General features: G+C 36.0%; 1 protein-coding gene across 1 annotated transcript; it reads left to right on the top strand.

Annotated features, from left to right (window-relative positions):
* Nucleotides 1-9,351: 9,351 nt before the first annotated feature.
* LOC127095947 (uncharacterized) lies at nt 9,352-10,349 on the top strand. Its single transcript, XM_051034585.1, has 2 exons — nt 9,352-9,480; nt 9,894-10,349. The coding sequence occupies exons 1-2, from the start codon at nt 9,352-9,354 to the stop codon at nt 10,347-10,349; spliced, it is 585 nt and encodes a 194-aa protein (XP_050890542.1).
* Nucleotides 10,350-15,559: the final 5,210 nt, after the last annotated feature.

Raw genomic sequence — 15,559 nt, 5'->3', positions numbered from 1 at the left:
TTCCCTTAGGAGATTTTTAAACAACATTATACCCAAAAGAACACAACTCAATGCTCGATACCTGGTTTTTCGATCAGTAGACGCTGCTGGATTCCGCAGATACACCATTATTGTCTTCCTCCAATCTTCATCCATCAAATTGTCTACTGCCAATATTTCAAAATTCTCTTCATCAGCATATCCTAGCTTTGTCTTTTCTAAGTCTAGGGGTATTAATCTGGTTGCCACAACCTTTCCTATGACTTTATGCAAATTCTCTTTTGAAATTTTATACCCGAACGCAATCTGAGCCAAATTGTTAGCTACTTGATTTTCTAGTCGAGGTATCTGTCGAATAGAAACCATTTCAAATCTTTTTAGCAGTCTACTGGAAATTATGAAGTAAATGATTATATTCTCCTTAACACATATATATTCCTTTGTGATCTGCTTTATGACCAACTCTGAATCACCCATTATTTCGACTCGAGTTGCCCCCAATTCCAATAACATTTCAAGTCCTGCTATTAGGGCTTCGTATTCAGCCTCATTGTTCGAGAAGGTACCTTCTACTTTGTATTGGAATTTTGTTAGAATTTTATTAGGAGAAGTAATTACAACCCCGACACCTGTACCATCCTTATGACTAGATCCATCGAAGTATAATTTCCAAGGTCTTAATTCGAGATAGTTCAGTGTGTTTGCATCTATGGAGTGGTCGACTATAAAGTTTGCTACCACTTGTCCTTTAACAGCTCTTAATGGCATGTATGTTAAATAAAATTCAATCAATGCTAATGCCCATTTCCCAATTCGACTATGCAAAATTGGTTTAGATAACATATATTTAATAATGTCATAATGAGATGAAACATAAACGTCATCAGGTTTGATATAATGTTTCAATTTTGTACAAGAGAAATATAGGCATAAACATAATTTTTCGACCATGTTATACCTAGTTTCCGCATCATTTAAGACTCTACTGAGGTAGTAAATGACTCTTTCGACACCATTATCATCCTCTTGGGCTAACATGCTTCCTAAAGTCTTGTCAGATGCAGATATATACAATCTCATACTTTTATTTCTACAAGGTGGTGTCAAGATTGGTGGATGACTCAAGTATGCTTTAATCTTATCAATACTTCTTGTTGAGCCTACCCCCACTCGAACTTTTCCTTGTTGAGGCGAAGCAATGGTGAAAAAGCCTGCGTCTTTCCACTAAGGTTTGAGATGAATCTCCTTAGGAAATTGATCTTGCCTAGCAATGACTGCAAACATATCTTCGTCGATGGCACTTTCGCTTCCATGATGGATTTGGTCTTATTCTAGTTTATTTTGATCCCCTTTTTGTGGACCACAAAACCTAAGAAATCCCCATCCTACACACAAAAAGCGCATTTTAAAGGATTCATTTTTAGACTATGTTTTCTCATCCTCTCGAAAGATATTCGAAGATGGTCTACGTGACTCTTCCATGAAATAGGCTTAATGACAATATCATATATATATATATATATATATATATATATATATATATAATATATATATATATATATATATATATATATATATATATATATTTGCATAAAAGTTTCTATGAAATCGTGGAAGATCGAATTCATCACTCTTTGGTAGGTTGCCCCATCATTTTTCAAACCAAAATGCATCATCACCCATTCGTAGGTGCCTAAGGCTCCGGAGCATCAAAATGTTGTTTTAGGGACATCTTCTTCAGCAATAAATATTTGATTATACCCAGAATACCCGTCAAGCATGCTTAAATATTCATATCTTGCAGCAGAATCGACTAGCATTTCTGCCACTGGCATCAAATATTCATCCTTTGGGGTTGCAGTATTTAAATCTCTAAAATCTATGCAAACCCTTAAAGTACCATTCTTCTTTACAACTGGCACAATATTAGGTAACCACTCGACATACCTGGCCGTGCGAATGAAATTACAGCGGAGAAGCCTTTCGACTTCCTCTTTAATCTTCGAAAGTATTGCTGGAGCAAATCGTCTGGGGTTCTGCTTCACAAGCTTCTTTCCAGGTTTGATCGACAGTTTCAATTCGACTAGCTCTCTGCTTAAACTAGGCATTTCATCATAGTCCCATGCGAAACAATCCTTAAACTCTCTCAGCAACTGGACCACTTCGATCTTGAGTTGAGGATGAATGTTGGCACTGATGTAAGTTGGCCTTTTTATCACTCCCTCTCGCAAATCTACTTTTTCAAGGGGATCCTGAGCCAACATTTTAATGTTTGTTGCTAGCAGATCCTTCTCAAAACCCAAAGGCTCATCGTCATAGATCGAATTGAGCCTCTGGTATTGCTCTTCATTCTGACCTTTATCAGGTGGCATTGAGTCAAAGTCCTTCCCAAGACCTATCGATTGAGAAACTTCACTGGCTTTGACAACCATATTTTTTATTTCGGCCTCTAAGGCCAATTGTTGTTTGCTCTCGGCTATGTAAGCCAAAATCCTCTTTAGTGATGTAAACTCAATCATCATTACTGAATTTACTTCCCCATCCTGTGGGGTCGATTCCAGACACTCCCAAATATCTGAAATTCTCTGGTGCATTAAAGACAGGACAACTCCGACCCCATGTATCCACTCTCTTCCAAGAAACAGATTGTAGTTAGCTTTTGTTTCCACAAGCATAAACATTGTGGACCTAGTGACTGTCCCTACAGTTAATTCGACTTGGATAGCCCCCATGGTGGAACCCACTTTACCTTCATAGTTGGTTAGCACCATATTATGAGGTTTGGCATCAGTATCATATTTACCAATTTTCCTCAGCATGCGGTGAGGCATCAAGTTCACAGTCGCTCCACAATCCACCAATATTTTATTAACGGGGACGTCTTCGACTTTTCCAGTGATTAAGAGGGGTTTCAGGTAGCTCTTCATGGCTTTGTTGGGCCTCTCGAAAAAGGCATTTTGCTCTTCAACACAGCCATTATTCATCACATAGTAACACACTGGCTTGTATGCAACCATCTCTCTCTCTCTCTCTCTCTCTCTCTCTCTCTCTGTGATATTGTCGTTGTCTTCGACTTTAATTATATGATCGAATTCCCTCGGCATCACGGATACTACCCCGACTAAGATGTCTAAGGAGGCTTCTGACCCTGAGTCGAAGTTGTCAGTCAACATTTCATCTTCGGCGGCCACCTGATTATATTTTTCACTGGCCGCTTTAACTGGAATATTGGGATTTATTTTGATGAAGTTTGAGTCTTACCTTTTCTTCACAACCACATTGGTACTCGACTCATCTTGATCCCTCTCACCAACTTCTCTCTAGGCTATTCTCCTTCTTGGTTCTCTTCTCCACTAAGATCTGGCCATAAGGGTTTTCCCCTTATAGTTCTCAGACACATGTGAGGTTCTTTTGTCAGTCCGAAATTCCTTGCGGTAAGCCAATGAAAAACCTCTTTCAACCTATAAGTTTTGCCATTTTCCATGACCGTGTTTCTTGCCATCAGTTTGCTTAACCCACTTTCCATTTGACCCTTCAACACTAGGCTTGAAGGAAATGGATTGGAAATTTCGCCATGCTTGGTTTCACTCAGCTTCACCATGGGGCGTCTTGGATCAGGATATCTTCTGGGACCGAAAGCCCTTCCGGGCTTACCCACTTGATGATTTTGGATGGCTTTATGACCATCTTAGTGGTTTAATCTCCTAACCCCTTCAAGATTTTGAGCTTCCTTCTTGTCGAATACAACACTGCACCTAGGGCACAACATGACTTCCGACTTCTTTTTCTGACACCTCCAGAGGAAGTCAGACAGTGTTTCTTCCTCGTGAGGGAAGGAGAATTTGTTAGACTCCTCCTGTCGACATTCATCATCGACTTCCATAGAGGTTTCTTGAGATAACTCAACCATATTGACCTCCATGTGGATATCCTCAGTAATATCCAACCTTTGGAATTGTTTTTGAAGGCCCTCAGTGGCCTTATCCATCTGAACAAAATCATTAGCGGTTTCTTTAGTGATCATCATTAACTTTGAACTTTCAGTGTCTTCAGCATCAGAGGCTTCAGCATTTTTGTAGGTGATATCTCCTGCAGCCTTTTGAGTAAAATCATCAAGAGGCATTTGCTCGAAGTACTCATGAACCCTGACCATAACAGGTCTATTGACGAAGTCCTCAGTGACTTCAGTCATGTTGAAATCATCAGCGACTTCAATAAGGTTCACTTCTACTGGTTCAGTGTAATGGGCCTCAGCTACCTGTAGAGGATCAGAGTCGATCTTCATCTGGCTCCATGTTTTGTCTCCGAACTTGAGTCTTCCTTCCTGGATGGCATTTTGCACAAGATCCCTGAAAAGAAAACATTTAGACATTTTATGACCCAAAAAACCATGGTATTTGCAAAACCCTCTTTTCTTTCTTATCTCTAAAGGGGGTACTTTAGCATCCGGAGGTACTATCATTTGACCATCTTTGACTAATAAGTCAAAAAATTTGTCACATTTTATAACGTCGAACGTATAAGTTTTCTTTGGAAATTTGTCATTCTTTTCAGGTTCGACAGGATTTTTCCCATTCGAAGGTGCTAAAACTTTGCACGCATATGGTGGCCCTTGCGTCAATTCAGCAAGGTCGATCTCATTGTCGTCGAAGTCTGAAAGTCCATGACATGCACTTTTGTCATCATTCCTGAAATCGACATAGGCTACCCTTTTACCTTTATTTTCCCTAGCCTTTTCTTCCTTCAAACATTCTAACTATCTAACCCTGTCAGCCAATTGGACCATATCCCTTAGGTAGTGAGTATCTAATTTCTTTCTAATCGAATAGTCAAGGCCCCCATCGGCCATTTCGACCAGTTCATGCTCTGATATTTGCGTAAAACACCTAGCTTTGAGCAATTGAAACCTATTTAGATAGTCATCAATTGGCTCAGTGAACTTTCGCTTGATACTAGCCAACTCCTTCAAACTTATCTTCGTTTGCCCCATGTAAAACTGTTCATGGAACATTCTTTCCAGTTGGTTCCAAGTGTGGATCGAACTTTGGGGCAAGGTTGTGAACCATGTGAAAGCATTCTTTGTGAGAGAACTTGGAAAAAAATTATCCTAAGGCTCTCATTATTTGACATATCTCCAGCCTCAATTAAATATCTCGCCACGTGCTCAATAGTGGACTCAGTGGTATCCCAGCAAACTTGGTAAATTTGGGGATTTTGGTTCTAGGTGGTGCTTCTGCCTGTAAGATATACTCTGACAAAGGTGACGTATAATTTGGCCTTCTAAGGCCGAAATTTATCCCATTTAGAACCATAATTCTTTCGACTATAACTGCTAGATTATTATCTTCTGCCACATCGTCATGTCGAACTTGCCGTATAATATCATCATCATTTTGGTTTCTATTCACCATTAATATCCTTGGTTCCCTGGGTATTTGTGGTTCGATCCTAGGGGGTACTGCTACTCCCCCTTGGTTTTGTGGGATCCGGTTAATGGTGAGGTCTTCTTCAAGAGTGACCTCTTGATCCTCTCTTACCCAATCTCTAAGAGGAGGTCGTTGGTGCTGAGGTACACCAAGGAACTCAGATTCAAGCCACATGTGTTGTCGTCTATTGATTAGACTGAGTTGTATTTTGAATCAGAGGATTCAACATAGTGGTCAAAGTCTGAGTCAACATTTGAACCATTTCATGATTGCTTTCGTCCATCTGTTTCCTCCATTCTGCTGCAGAGTTATTGGTAAGAGTAGGTAGTTGCGTTAGGTGTCTCAAACCTGAAGATTGGTTAGTTCGACCCATGTTAATCCCAGACCCTTGCACTAGAGAATTTACGTTAACCACCAGTTCTGAAAAAGTAGAACCAGTGTTCTGTAAATTGGCCATCACTGAAGTTGGCATTTCATACGGTTGTTCTCGACTACCAAATCGTATTGAGAAACCAGGGGGTACCAACGGCCTATTTGGAATATCTCTAATTGGTGGGGAAGTATGAGGAGGTCCCATAGGCCCAATGTAGGTTAAAATTGGTTCAGTATGGGAGATCAAATACGTAGGCATCGAACTCACCATAGTCAGAACTACTTCGGACACATGCGATGTGGTCGTATTTGCCCCTATCGAAGAAGAAGGGGGCGTTATGTTACTGGTTGATGGATTTTGAGAATTTTGGTTATCTGGCGCATTCACATTCGCCATCCTAGTATGGGACTCTTTCCCTGTTCGTTGTTTGTTGTTTATGGCTATTTTACCACTTCTTAATAACATACAACGAATCTTTTCCCAAAAAAACTTAACAACCAGAATTACGCATGATACGTAACATTAGCACTAGTCCCACTGGGCGTGCCAATTTATTTACCTTTAAAATCGGTAAATAACCGCTGATCTTCTAAATTTCTAAATTTCTAAATTTGGTTACTTACAGGATCAATCAGATTGATCCTAGGACATGTGCTAACCGTTTTGAAAATGAATCTTGGTAGTAACGAATGCTCCAATCATAAGCGTAAAATTAGAGTTTGAAAACTAATAAAAAAGGGTGATATGAACGAGAGAAAATGTAAAGGACTTGTAAATGACGAAGTAAATGTTGAAAGTAAGGAAATCTTAAGACTAAAGTAAATGTTGAAAGTATTTGTATTGCTTTGAAGTAACTAACAATGGTGTAAACAAACATACATTATGTGATTTACGATTCTTCTTCACACGAGTACTTGGTAAATTTACAGATTTTTGTACATACTTTGACACACACCTTTTCTAACACTAAGACCATATATTTATACTAAATCGAGATAACTGTTTCTAATGGTTCTTCAATCACGTCGAGACACAGCGCCTTGCATGTGCGCTTTCATCCACTATGCTCCACGTGTGATCTTAACGGTTTCTGATGAGGACGAAGTTCCCTCCCTTATTTGAATTTTGAATCTTTGATCAAAAACCATTTCCAACCGTCTTTAAGAGACCCTTTTCTGGAATCTCAAATGTATGCCGATCCTTATTAACCTTGCCCAGTCGAATCACCTTCAGCTGGTCGAATACCACTTCCTGGTCGAAAAGTAGCTGTACATATGATTTCCAATTTTGGTAATTCTTAATGGGCGTCGAAAATATGAGCTAACAGCAGTTTACTTTCAGTACTTTATCTCCGCTGCAAATTACTCACTTAAAATTACTAATACGATCTTAATCGAGAAAGATTTATAATTAATCAAGAATTTTAAATACCACAATTCACCCCCCCCCCCCTGTCTTGTGCTTGAAGTCACTTGTCCAACAAAGTCATCTTCTGAAAGTCTCTGAAACAGACTTTATAAGCTCCCTCCACTGTGGAACCAGAGTTTATGGATTGATTTGAAGCATTAAATCATGCAATATGATTGTAAAAATATTTCATGGGACTACACGTCATTGGGAACATCCACACACCTTTAAAGATTTATTATGACAATAGTGCATATATACTTTACTTAAACAACAAACATGAGTGCTACATAGTTAAAATTTGTTGATATCAAGTATCTTGTTATAAAAGAAAAAGTCTATGAGAAACAAATTTTCGTAGAGCATATATGACAGAATTTATGTTAGATGATCTACTAACCAAAGGCTTAACGCCTAAGGTTTTCATAAACATGTTTCTCACACGGGTCTTAGTTTTATGATTGTCTTAGATTAATTTGAGTCTTACCTCCCTTTTTGTTTTATGTTATATACTTTAGTTTTTGTTTTTGAAACAAACTTGGTTATATTTGAATTTCTAAAAAGATAAATTTTATAATTCTTTATTGTTATAACATAATATTTTTTTGTTATGTGAGAATACTTTTGTTTGCATCTAAGGAACTTTCGATTTTGATCTCGCTAAAGACATTAATTGAACCAATTGGAATTATTAAGATATACAACTCTAGTGGAAGATTGTTGAAATATTTTATTAAATATTTTATTTAATAAAAGATTCAATAATATTATGTAAGATTATATATTTAAATTAATTTTATCATCTATTTATTAATATGAATGCTTAATTGATTTATCAAATTGTATAATAAGATTTATTAAATTTCGATGTGGATACTTAATTGTTTATTATTTTTTAGTTAATTGATATGTAGTCAAAATATGAATAGATGTCTCAAGACTCATTTTGGAATAATGAGAATCCTACATATGACCTATGATTCCCAATACACCGATACTATATGCAATTTACTCTTTTCCACTTTTGAAGAATACCGAGTCATCACGATTACCAATTAAGACAGATTCACAAGCCAACGAGTACTCGTTACTCGTCTTCGTCTCTCTGTCTATTTCAAAGTTGCTACTTAAAACTTTCCACTATCAATTTAGGTATTTCTTGTTAAGAGAAAAAATTGATTCGCGTGCATGTAACCGCTTGAAATATTAGTGTAACCGGTTACACCCCTTTATATTTGTCAAACAAAACTTATAGTAGCTAAAACAACTGGTTGACATAATATGTCAACCGGTTACACCAGTAGTATTTTAGTTAAAAACTCACTCAATAGCTAAGTGTAACTGGTTAACACAATATGTCAATTGGTTACACTTGAGAGTTTCTAGTTTTATTTGTTTGTTAATTATACCTCATCTTGTATTGTTGTATATATACCCTTTGAGTATCATTTGAATAAATGAATTCACATATTTTAACTCTTAATTACTCTCTCTCTCTCTCTCTCTCTCTCTCTCCACACTCAATTATTCACCAACCTTATGGTTTCAAGTTCCAAAATTTGGAACCAAAAGCCCGACCCGATCCATCAAACACCTAGTGTGCAAACATGACTTCTGTCAACAATGAATGAATTCCTGCAAATATACCTATCCTTGATGCCAAAAACTAAGAAAAATGGTGCAAACAAATGAAGGTGATGTTTGTCTATCAAGATGTTATTGAAGTGATCAAGAATGGAGTAACTATACTTGTAGGAGGTGCAACAAATGCATAATAGTATAAGCATAAGCAAGAGAAGAAGAAAGATTATAAGGTGCTATTTTTTTTTATCAATCAATATGTTGATGTTAGATAATTTTGAGAAATTTGGTAATTGTGAACCATCGAAGCAAGCGTCGTAAATCTTGGAAAGGGCTTATGCAGGGGCTGACAAGATGAAGATTGTGAGGTTTCAAACTCACAAATGATAGCTTGAGTTGATTCAAATGGAGGATAAAGAGACCATCAACAATTTTACAACGAGAATTACATTGTTGGTGAACCAAGTAAAGGCGTATGGATAAAAAATCACGGTGTAATATGTCGTCGCAAAAATCTTGCATTCTTTGAAGTCGGGATTTTATAATGTGGTGGCTGCGATTGAGGAATCGAAGGATCTTGGGTCGATGAGAAAAGAGGAGTTGCAAAGCTCTCTTGAAGTGCATGAGCAGAGAATGGAGGAAAGGAATGTTGATAAGAAAAAGGTAGAGATCGCTTTGCAAGCCCATTTCAATGAAAGAGACAAGAAGATGAAGGTAAAGTGGTCCATGAACAAAGGTAGAGGGAACTTTCAGAATATTGTTGGAAGAGAGCCCAAAAATTCCAAGAATTCAGCATTCCAAAAGGGCTAAAATAGTGGAAAAGGGTTGTTGGATCAAACAACTCTAGATGAGATAATCTAAGAGGTAGATGAGGAAGAAGGATGGTTGACAAGAGCAATGTGTAGTGATATAATTGTAAAAATCTAGATCATTTTGCAAGAGAGTGCAATGCAAATAAGAAAGAACCTCAAGAAGTTTAAGCTAGAGTTTCAAGACAAGAGTTTGATGATGAGAACACACTATTGGTTATGATCACATAAGGAGAACAGTAGTAACAAGTTGCAAGATAGCAGCAATAGCAGTTTGAAAAACATTGCGAACTAATGTGAAATTGGTTGCACTTTTAGGCCAACCGATTATATACTGAAGAAAACGCCACAGTGACTTTGAAAGAAGCAGTGCAATGCAAAGATCAATGGTATTTGGACTTTGAATATTCAACGCATATGTCGGGGAGGAAATATTGGTTTGTTATAATCAATCGTGCCATGAAGAACAAGATTAAGTTGGCGGATGATACTACTCTAGCGGCGGAAGGGATTTGTGATGTATCAATCGAGAGAAGGGATGATAGACACGGTTTGGTAAAGGATGTGTTGTATATTCTCAAAATCAAGTGTAATATTTTAAGTATTGTACAATTGCTTGAGAAGGGTTACAATATTCATATGGAGAACAAGGTGTTACGTGTTATGGATACAAACAAGTATTTGATCCCAAAGGTTCCTATGGCTCCCAATAGAATTTTCAAAGTTGAGTTGAAGGTTATGGAACATAGATGTCTTGCTACACCGACTAGTTAATAAGAGTGGATATGGAATTATAGGCTTGAGCATCTTAATTTCCAAGACCTCAGTGTCTTGTAAAAGAATGGAATGGTGACGGGGCTGCCATTGATCAACATACCGGCTGAAATTTGTGAAGAATGTGTCTAAGCAAAGCAACATAAGGTAAAATTCAGCAAGGTGAAATTTGTGAGTGATCCAAAATGGATTTGTGATATGAAGGAGGAGATGGAATCAATTGAGAAGAACAAAACTTGGGAGCTAGTTGATCCACCGGAAGGAAAGAAGCCAATTGTTGTAAGATGGGTGTACAAAGTGAAGGAAAATCCCAAGGGTGAAACAATCAAGCACAAGGCTCAATTAGTTGCAAAGGGATTCTTGCAAAGATGAGGCATATACTTTGAAGAGGTATTTGCACCAGTGGCTAGAATTGAAACCATCTGATTGGTTGTTAGGATTGCAAACAATAACAATTGGTCCATTTATCAAATGGACGTCAAATCGGTTTTTTTGAACTAACCACTTGAAGAAGAGGTTTATGTAGAACATCCCCTGGTTTTGTTGTGAAAAACCAAGAGTCAAAGTTCTAAAAATTGAAGAAAGTGTTGTACGATTTGAAACAAGTTCAAAGAGATTTGAACAAGAGGATGAATGGTTGCTCAAAGGAGATTTGATGCATCAAATGTGTATCCTAACATGGTGTATATGTTAAGAAGGGTGAAAATGAAGGGTTGATAATTCTTTGTCTCTACGTAGACAATTAGTTAATTATGGACAATGATGAAGGATGCATTTTTAAGTTCAAGGATGAGCTTATGAAAGAGTTTGTGATGACCGACATTGGACTCATGACATACTTTCGTGGGACTGAGTTTCATAAGTCCAAAAAGGGATTGCTCATGCACCAAAGAAGGTATGCGATTGAGATTTTGAAGAAGTTTGAAATAGAGCATTGTAATGCTGCCATTACTCCAACTAAACCAAGGCTGCAGTTGTCGAAAAATGAGGATGGGCAAGATGTTAATCTAACTCATTAATAGAGGCTAATTGGATCCTTGCGCTACTTGTGCAATATGCGGTCAAATTTGATGTTTAATATCAGTATTGTGAGCAGATTCATGGAGAGACTGAAGGTGTCTCACTTGACAGCAGTCAAGAGGATTCTACGATATGTCAAAGGTTTTATTGGTTGCAGAATTTTGTTTCCTGCAATGGAAAATGGCAAAAAGTGAAATATACCCGGATATATCGATTCCATCTGGTGCGTATATAAAGATTATTGAAAATCTACAACTGGATACATCTTTATGTTCGGAGGAACATCAATCTCTTGGTGTTCGAAGAAGGAACTGGTTGTGGCACCCTCTTCTTGTGAGGTCTAGTACATTGCAACTTTGTTGTGTGTGTGTCAAGTCGTATGGTTGAATAATCTATTGAAGGAGTTGGGCAACGAAGAGGGTGGCATTGTAATGCTCATGGTTGATAATGTTTCTACTTTACACGTTGTTAAGAACCTCATTGCACACGGGATGAGTAAGCATATTGAGATGAGGTTTCACTACTTGAGAGAATTTGTCAGTGAGGAAGGTTGAGACTAGGGTATTGTAGAAGTGAAGACCAAGTGGCCAATTTGCTAATCAAATGAGTCATAATTGAAGTGTTCAAGAGATTGAAGAAGTTAATGGGCAGGGAAGACTTAGTGCACATGAATTTACGTGGTGCTTTAAGAGAATAAGATAATTCATGTGCATGTAATCGATTGACATATTAGTGTAACCGATTACACCCCTTTATATTAGTCAAACAAAATTTACAATAGCTATATTATGTCAATTGGTTACGCCTGTAATGTTGTAGACCTTAAACTCATATATTGTATATTTTATTTAATTTCTGGGCTAAAATAATTATTTATTATAATTGCTAGTGCCTATTTGTATACTAATTAAACATTTTTCTTTAAATTAGACGTTTTAGACATGATTTAGTTGCATAAGTAGCCTACGATGTAAATGTGAAAAATAAATTATTTATAAGATTGGTTTAAAACTAAGTGTGATGTTTTATTTTTATTAAAATTAAAAAATGCCACATATTGATGAAACTATAAGTTCCTGTTCTTACCATCTTGCAAAACCAACATCGTGTTTATGTTTGTAAGCTGATTTTAATTATAACAAACTTAAAAATTCCGTTTTTATGTTACAATTGATTTAGAAAAACCAAGTTTCACATTCGACAATTTGGGTCACCTAGCGTTTATATGCATGCCTGAGATAGGATGCATATGTAAAGTAATTTCAAAAATTCTGGCTAATATAATAAAAAAGTGATTGGTGCCATGATATTGAAAACACAATTGGCATCTATTTTAGAAAGGAAAATTTTCGATCTGATATTAATTGCAAATGAAATTGTAGACGAGACAAGGAAAAAGAAAAAGAAGTGTTGTAGTTTAAAATAAACTTTGAGAAAATATATAATTCGATGGATTGGAAGTTTCTAGAGTTGGTGATGGAATTAAGGAGATGGATAAAGGAATGCTTAAAAAGTTCTATAATCTCTGTTGGAACAAGGAATAAAAAGAATGGTGATTTTTAATATGGAGAGTGAGAGAGGGAAATAATGACAGAGAGTAATTGTTGAGAATGGGGATCTCTTTATTATTGAGATACTCATTAATATTTTTATATATTTTTAAACTAATACCATATATCTTTCAGTTTTTAAAAAAACCGATAATATATATATATATATATATATATATATATATATTATATATATATATATATTATATATATATATATATATATATATACTCATTATATTTTTTACACAGAATATTAATAAATTAATTCATATATTATTTATATAAAATATTAAAGTATAAATATTGTTCTTCATCGTCGTCGTTGTCGGTTAAGGACAAATGTTGGATCTCTTAGAAAAAACAACTGTTGGAGATCCTCGTTTCATTGATTTTGGGGAAGATCAAATGTTGAATGCAATATATTCTCTATGAGTTTTGCATTCATTTGTTTCTGATATAAAACAAAAAAAAAAGTTAGATAAAAAAAGTAAATATCTAGTTATATGATTATATAAGAACACACACCTTGAACCCCAAATAATTTTCTGCACTTGTAATTCATCACTTGCAAAGTAAATACAATACTCTTACCAATCACATATTAAAAACCTAATTTTTTTTTTCTGATCTTGCAATCTATCATATTGATACAGTGCTCTGATTAAACATAGAGGGTTTCACAAAGTTTGAGTTTCTTGTGGATTCACTAATATTCAGAATGCTTTTATAATTAGGATTTTAGGTTTCAAGAGGATCACCAATGACAGTGTCTTGACCGTTGATACTCGTTAAATGGACAACAAAGATTTGTTTAAGGATGGTGAAGAAACACACTTAGATTGCAAGGGCATAAAAATCTTAGGTAAAATTTGTTTAACAAGTATTTTTTTATCTTCCCCTTTTAACTATCACATCGGTGATGACGAAAATGAAAGTGAATAATTCTTTTTTCTTTCTTGAAATTACATTGTTTACACATAATATTATAATAAATTGTTTACAACAAACCTTTGCTCTTATTACTAAATATCTCCGCTGATACATTTGCTCTTATGTTCTAATCCTTTGGTTAAATAGAAAACCAAAGGGTTAGAACATTTTGTTTACACTTATAAACAAATAAAATCATAAATTGTATTAGCCAGGAATCAAAACTTGTACTGAGTTGTTTTTTCACCTCGATGTTATGAAAAAACGAGGGAATGTATGATTTTTTATTTCTTTAAATAATAAAAAATAGCGTGCATTGGCTTTATACCTCGATTTTCTATTGTCCGAGGTGAAAGTCTCGTCATGAAAAACGTTATTTGTTGTAGTGTATATACAATTACGTTAAGTGAGGTACAAGTAACAAACAAAAACAAGAAAACCTATAGGTGTAACCAATTACAGACAGAGTCTAACCGGTTACTGAACGCTTCTATTTCTAGTGTAACCGATTACTGATAAATTGTAATCGATTACAGTAACATTATGATTCTTTTTCTAAAAGGGGTGTAACTGGTTACAGCCCCGCAGTAACCGGTTACAAGCACATGAATTACACTTTTCACTTAACACACCACCTTAATTCATGTGCTCCAAGTCATCCACACCCATATGCTTCTTCAATCTCTTGAATACGTCAATCGACACTCCTTTGGTTGACAAATAGGTCAATTCGTCTTCACTTCTACAATATCCCAACCTCAATCTTTCTTTACTAACAAGTTATCTCAAGTAGTTAAATATCATCTCAATATGTTTGTTTCTCCCATATGCAATAGGATTCTTATCAAGATTTATAGCGAAAACATTGTCAACCATGAGCATTATAGCCCCACCCTCTTCACTGCATAACTCTTTCAATAGAATCATCAAAGATACGGGTTGACACACACACAATGACGCTGCAATATACTAGGTCTCACAAGAAGAGAGTGCCTCTACCAGTTCATTCTTCGAACACCATGAGATTGGTGTTTCTCCGAATATAAAGATGTAATCAGTTGTAAAAATTTTGTCATCTTTATGTTAACACCAGTTGGAATCAATATATCGGAGTAAATTGCACTTTCTGCTCTTGTATGTTAAGGGAAACAAAATTCTGCAACCAATAGAACCTTTGATGAATATTAGAATCCTTTTTCTTGCTGCCAAGTGAACACCTTCGGTGTCTACATGAATCTACTCACAATTTTGACACTAAATGCCAAATTTGATCTCGTATTACACAAGTACCGTAAAGATCCAATCATTCTTCGATACCGAGTTGGATTAACATCTTGCTCGTGCTCATTGTTTGACAGTTACAACCTTGGTTTAGCGCGAGTAATGACAATGTTACAATGTTCCATTTAAGATTTTTTCAAAATTCCAAGAGCATGTCTCCTTTGGTGCATGAGCACTCCCTTCTTGGACTTGTAAAAGTCAATGTTAAGGAAGTGTATCCTAAAACCAAGGTCGATCACCACAAATTCCTTCATAAGCTCATCCTTGAACTGAGAAATGCACCTTTCATCGCTTCCTATAATTAACAAGTTATCCACATAGAGACATAATTATCACTCCTTCATTTTCATCCTTCTTCACATACACACCATGTTTGGATACACATTTCTTGAAGCCCATCTCTTTTAAGAAACTATGTATCCTTTTA

This window comes from Lathyrus oleraceus, chromosome 6 (assembly GCF_024323335.1).
Source record: "Lathyrus oleraceus cultivar Zhongwan6 chromosome 6, CAAS_Psat_ZW6_1.0, whole genome shotgun sequence".
NCBI classification, from domain to species: Eukaryota; Viridiplantae; Streptophyta; class Magnoliopsida; order Fabales; family Fabaceae; genus Lathyrus; species Lathyrus oleraceus.
The sequence above is the reverse complement of the archived record's forward strand: the minus strand, read 5'-3'. Positions and strand labels throughout refer to the sequence as shown.